This window comes from Rhagoletis pomonella, unplaced genomic scaffold, assembly GCF_013731165.1.
Source record: "Rhagoletis pomonella isolate Grant_MI unplaced genomic scaffold, Rhpom_1.0 Rhpom_scaffold_00007, whole genome shotgun sequence".
Taxonomy (NCBI): Eukaryota; Metazoa; Arthropoda; class Insecta; order Diptera; family Tephritidae; genus Rhagoletis; species Rhagoletis pomonella.
In genome coordinates, this window is record NW_023458561.1 from 23,120,199 (window position 1) to 23,126,865 (window position 6,667).

General features: G+C 33.1%; 1 protein-coding gene across 6 annotated transcripts in view; it reads left to right on the forward strand.

Annotated features, from left to right (window-relative positions):
* Positions 1-6,407, forward strand: part of LOC118742464 (probable ascorbate-specific transmembrane electron transporter 2) — a 122,982-nt gene extending 116,575 nt beyond the window's left edge. For 5 of the 6 annotated variants that reach the window (XM_036474553.1, XM_036474557.1, XM_036474554.1 and 2 more), the window contains 4 exons: positions 441-664; positions 723-951; positions 1,107-1,271; positions 5,235-6,407. In XM_036474553.1, the coding sequence (XP_036330446.1) occupies positions 441-664; positions 723-951; positions 1,107-1,271; positions 5,235-5,376 (760 nt within the window). In that variant the 3' untranslated portion in view covers positions 5,377-6,407. Of the gene's footprint in view, positions 1-169; positions 318-440; positions 665-722; positions 952-1,106; positions 1,272-5,234 lie in introns of all 6 variants that reach the window. The other variant, XM_036474552.1, reaches the window with a different exon arrangement.
* Positions 6,408-6,667: the final 260 nt, after the last annotated feature.

Sequence of the window (6,667 nt, forward strand, 5' to 3'; positions counted from 1 at the left end):
GGCACTTGGCGTTAACGCTAGGCATCAAAAAACGCTCCGCCCAACGCTTTGGCTAGGTATGGAAATTAGTTTAACAAAAAAAAAATAAAAAATCGAAGCAACTTCAGTAAACAACGAAATTGATTCGTTATCCAAATTTCAAAACTATTGACTTTTTCTCGCTTTGCAGACATTTAAAATAATTTTTGTATGAGATTGAAACGGAGAAGAGAACTAAAAGAACAGAATTCAATGACGGTGGCGGTTAACGAGGAATTTATGAAAGAATTGAATCGCCAAATAAAGCGGCGACCCGAGGCGGATGCTAAGTACAGACGGTTGTATCTAAAACTGGCACACAGACGGTTTTTATAGTATAGAAAAATATTTTGAACAACCAAAATAACATTATTTATTTTTGTTGTTTATTGTAAAAATAAATCAATAATTACTCCTTTCAGGCGCTATGAGGAGGACTCGGAGAATGACTGGAACTGTGGCTCGTGGTTCGAGTACTTGCTCATTGTTATACTCTCTACCATTTTGCTTGTGGGTGTATTGGTGCTTACGCTCTTCTGGATACTCTTCTATCGCGGCGGTTTCGCTTGGTCCGAAAATCCAACATTGCAATTCAATTTGCATCCCACCCTAATGGTGGCGGGCTTCATAACGCTATCGGGATTTTGTAAGTAAATGCAGTTCAAGTGATGATGATTTTGATATTCACTTTTCTGTGCTTGCAGCAATTTTGCTCTACCGCCTCTGCCGTTGTTTGAAACATATTTACGTTAAGCTAATTCATATGTTCTTTCACGCCTGCGCCATACCGTGTGTGGCTTTGGGATTTCTGTCCGTCTTTGATTCGCACAATTTGTCGGAGCCGCCTAAAGTGAATTTCTACAGCTTGCATTCGTGGTTGGGTTTTGTCACCATGGGAATGTTTGTGCTGCAATTCGTTGTCGGATTCTTCAGGTATGTACTCATACATATGGGCACAATACGCATGCGCAATTGACGCTCCCATATACATAATTATTAAACATCTGCCTATTTGGTTGTGATGAATTTTTTTGTGTTGCATTTGATTTTACTTAAATTTGTTTGCTATATTTTTTATCTGCTTGCAGTTTCTTGGTGTTGCTGTGCTGTGAGAATCGCACCTACAAGTGCCGCAGCATTATGGTTCCGATACACGCTAGCTTCGGTCTGGTGAATTTTATGTTGGCAATTGCCACTTGCATCACTGGCCTGGTGGAATATGAACGTCAGAATGCAGGCGATGCTGTTTTGAGGTAATGTGTTAATTTCTTAACTACTTACATGTAGACTATTCTGTTTAGCTACCTACTTTTTTAACAAATTATCTAATAGCTCTTAGCAAGTTATAATATATAGATACATAAAAATATTAAACTTATCTGCGGGTGACCGATGAGTTAGGACTGGAAATGTCAAACTTTGCTCACAACCCGATGACAATGCTAGGTGGCGCAGGTGTCGAAGAATATGAAATATGTGGGATATATATTACTTTAATGAAAAGGATCGGGATATTTGGAAAATCCGGGGGTCGATTTTTCTGTTTTTTTAGCAACTATAAAAGCTTGTCTTTGATTTATTCTAATTATTTGCTTCATTTTTTAATGAGTGAAGCCAGTGAGGTGATTTGAAGTGGCTTAAAATTTGCATTGATTTTTCATAATCTTTCCATACACAAGTTGTGTTTTCGTATTCTCCAGCAAAAAATATCCAGTAACTTGCCAGTAACCAAATTTCGGAGTGTAATATTACGTTCAAATTGGCCCAATTTAACTTGTTAAATGAAAAAGAGCTTTTTGGAAAAAACAATCGTCCACATTGAACATTTGGAGTTAACTTTGACGGTTGTTTGATTACCAATAAAAATTCGAAAAACATATTCAAAATCAAGTTTTTGTGTTTCAATTTGTTTTATGCGAATGCCTGCTTCATGATATTTATTCATACGTATTATTTAGATACTTCAAAATGTTTAGTTCGTATGCCCTATTTATCTCTGCGTACGACGAGACCTGATGGGAAATAACTAATTACCGCCTTGGCCTCTTTTTTGGCGGGCAGACATGTATACAATTTGATATTTTTTGATAATTTTTAATTTTTAATATTTTTTCAGAATATACATTTTTTGAACGTTGGCGTGTCAAATGAAAGCTTTTTTGGTCTGTCTGATTGGTCAGAGCAGAAAGCTTTCTGATACAGCTCTGCGCTGAACTGGTTTTTAAACGAGTTAAATGATTTAACTGGTTCAATTTTCCAACAACAATTGCATGCGATTTAACTTATTTATGAACATGTTTTGTTCATTTAACTGGTTCAAGCCCATTTAACATGTTTAGCTCGTCAATTTGAACGTAGTATAAGCCAATATTTACTCCCAATGAGTGAAATATGCAAGAAAGTACGAAAACGCAAAACCAGCAAGAAGTTGCTAGTTTTATGAACAGCTGATCAATTTGTTATTTTCCGATGCAATTTTCTTAGAAAACTAGTATTTTCCATCTTATTATATATTTAAATAGGTTTTTTTTCAATTACAGCTCTAAAAGCACCACAAACAATTATTTTGTTAATGTGAATTACATCAAGCATCATGCCATCAGCTGTTTTTCTTACTAGCAAATAGTTGCTTGTAAAAATTTATCCAGTAAAAATCCAGTAAAAGTTGCAAGTTCAGCTGTCATTTTTGCTCTCTCAATTTCCCCTCTTTAGCTAGTTTCCTGCAAGTTTTTGCGTACGAAAACGACATCCAGTAAAAAACCAGTAAAATTAGTACTGGATTTACTGGATAGTGCGTACGCGAACAGGACTACAGTTGCGTTCTCGGATGAAGTTCTTAAATCTCGTTCCTTTCTAAGAAAATACAGAGTCGTTCTGGGCAGAAAACTCAACTTGAAAATCTATGCATGTTTAAATCGTAAGCAGAAAGCCTGTATAGCATTCAATACTTCCAAGAGAATCTTCAGGAGAAAGAGGGTAGTAAAACCTAAACTTGTGATGTTAATGTAATCGCTGTCATAAGAGAAAGCTTGACTGTAAAATAAATTTATATTTAAAATTTACCTCTGTTTGCACAAAATATTCATAATTAAGAAATATTAAAATATTAATACTCAGAGACAAGCGGCCACGTGTTGATATTTTTTTTTTAATATTCGGACGTTTTTTTAACTAAATTTTTATACCTTTCATGAGCATGAAATGGTATTATAACTTTGGTCCGATGTTTGTAAGTACCAGAACAAAAAGAGATAGACCCATTAAAATGTATACTTATATGATCATAACGTCGAGCTGAGTTGATTTAGCCATTTCCGTCTGTCCGTCTCTCCGTCTGTCTGTCTGTTTGTATGCAATCTAGTCTCTCAGTTTTCGAGATATCCGGATCAAATTTGGTAGGTGGGTGTATTTTTATAATGTATTAATCATTTGTCGGAACCGGAAGAATCGGACCACTATAACATATAGCTCCCATACAACTGATTGTTCGGATATGAGATTTTTCATTATAACTTCTCCATTTATGTAGCTACGAACATGAAATTTTGCAATACTTGCACCCATTATCAACAGAATACTTACAGTGAAAATTACAAAGATCGGGTCACTATAACCTATAGCTCCCATACAACTGATTGTTCAGATATAAAATTTTGCGTTATAACTCCTCCATTTATATAGCTAGAACCATGAAATTCCGCACTGTTTTCAATAATTATCAACAGAAAACTTACAGTGAAAATTAAAAAGATCGGGTAACTATAACCTATAGCTCCCATACAACTGATTGTTCAGATATGAGATTTTTCGTTATAATTCATCCATTTATGTAGCGAGGACCATGAAATTTCGCACCATTTTCACTCATTATTAACAGAATACTTACAGTGAAAATAACAAGGATCGGATGACTACAACATATATCTTCCATACATCTGATTGTGCAGATATGGGATTTTACTGTAAATTTCTTTATTTGAACAGCTAAAACCGATAAATTTCGTAAGATATTTTATAAATAATAATACAAAGTCTACTGAGAAAATCTTCAAAATCTATGCTGTATAAGTTTTATCTCCTATAGCACTGATTGTTCAGATACCAGTTTTTGCCATATATCTCCTTTATGTTGGAAACTAAACCCAATAAATTGTGTTACCGGTTTACATACCAATCACATAGCAGTGAAAATCACTTAGATTGGTGCCATATAAAGTATATCTTCCATACCTCTGATTGTTTAGATGCGATTTTTTATATAAGTATGTAACTCCTCTATCGATGTATGCAGATGTATTCAAAAGCAGTAATCTGTCAAAGTAAAATTTGCAGATGTTCATGAAAGGTATGAAGCCTTCGGCATAGCCGAAGACAGCGCTGCTCTTACTTGTTTTAAATATTTTTGTAACAAAAGCCATATAAATAAAAGTTTCAAACTTTAATTGTACAAAATTTAACAAATTAGCATCAAAAGTTCAAAATTTTTAATCTAAATCTTTAGAAGATTTTTGGATATGCTGTTTTAAAGCCCATACACTTCGCAGGTTTCAAGCGGCTCAAAACTCGCGTCGATTAGATGCTGAAATAATTAAAAACCTCCTCCTGTAAAATATACTTTTTTTTCGATTACATATTTTTTGCGGTTAAGGCTCGTTATCATGAATTTTCTGGTGAAATATTTCCCGGCGAAAAAATTCGTTCACCGAAATGGTTCACTTTATCATGAATGTGGAACGATTTCGAGTGAACGGTATTTCACATAAAAGTTTCGATAACAGTTGTCAAAGCCAACAAAGAAAATTTCGGTAAGCAACCAGTTTTGAACGCAATTCTTTTCCGGTTTTATCTGTGCGCGTGACAGTTATTTCACCGGTGAATACGGTATACCATAGGGTGAAAATGATTTGAAGTGAACTACTTCGCTTGGTGAATATTCAACAAACAATATTGAACTGGGGGAAATCAAAAAAAGCGATGCGGATATTCTTAATATTAATATTAAGGGCTCTTGTTTTCTGAGACTTATTTTGCCGTCTAAAGGAAACTTTTGAGGATAGTTCCGATAAAAAAATAAGATTTTTGTTTTGTGAATCACCTTAATATTGATGCTTCCTTTCTTATGCAACATACTAGACTTGTTTCTTACTAATAGATACGATAGATGACTTATTCAAATACTAATTTTTAATTGCTTAAACTTTCTTTCACCTTTTCAGCTCACGCAATTCCGAAATCGAACACTACATCATGAATTCATTGGGTATCATTCTGGTTGCCATAGGTATCATTGTTTCGGTCGCTGTACGACGATCGAATGCGCCAGCCACTGCCAAAGTCTATGTCACCGAACGTTGCTGAATACATTTCCACCCATACAATTTTTCATATTTTTGAAGAGGAGCTTTTAAGGCAAAGGAATTAAAAAAAAATATATATATAAAAAATGACTAAATTAAACCAAATGTCTATTGAACAAGAAAATATAAGTAGCGGAAACATTTGTTTTTCATTTATAATGTTTATGCTTAAGTGCGCCACTAAAAGCAGAGAAGTATCAAATAAAAGTTTTGAGAAAAATCCTCTACTTACATACATACATTCTAAATTTAATTTGTACAGCAAAAACCTGCCAAATCGATATTAATCAATTGTTTCTATAAGAAAACAAAAGTAAAACATAACAGTAAATAGTAAAAGCCCACCCGAAAGCCAAATGCAAAAGCAAATACAATACAGGCGTAGATAATGCATTACAAACTCAAAAAAAAAAAAATAAAACAAATAAAAAATAAAACGGATACCAAAATGAGAGTGATGCACAAATTATTCCAAATAAATTTGTAAGTGAAAATTGAAATTTGATAAAATCTACAATTTACTAAATAACGAATAATCAACAATTAGCAATCAAAATTAAAAACGAAAATCAAATATATACCATACATATTTAAAATACATAAATACATACATGCATACATAAATTTAGAAGAAATCGTATCACTAAGTAGCCCAGTATTTGTAGTACTCATACGACGTGTAGTCCACAACGATTATCAACTTAAATAGATATTGGCAAATCTCCTTCAAAGTAAATCAAAACTTAAACGAAATTAACGTTAAATTAAATTTACAATTATCGTTAAATCAAAGATCGATAAAAATCATTAAATTGTAAGTCATAAATATAGTTGAAGTTTGTTTTGTTTTGTGTTTTTATTTTCATTTTATATAACCAACTTTATTAAAATACACAAAAGCGTGCATAAATGTATGTACGTGTACATATGTATGTAGTTAAGCGATTTACATAACGTAAACGTAAACGCATACATAGTTACATACTTATGCATTAATCTAAGCAATATATAAATGTATGAAAAGATTTCAATTGAATTTAAATAAAAAAATTAAAAAGTCCCTTTTTGTAATTTAAATGTAAAATTTGGTTTGTCAATTGCCAAGCTTATCGAATGTGGTAAGTTACTTATTGGGAAATGAATTTTTAGATTTCGGCTCAAAGTCTCAAAAGTCATTGCGCATTTGAATCCGCGTCAAGCTTGCACTCAAAGAGTTTCTGAATAATCTGCATACAAAATTTCAAACTTTGATTACAATCTACACCCACGGCCAAAATAATAGGAACACCTAA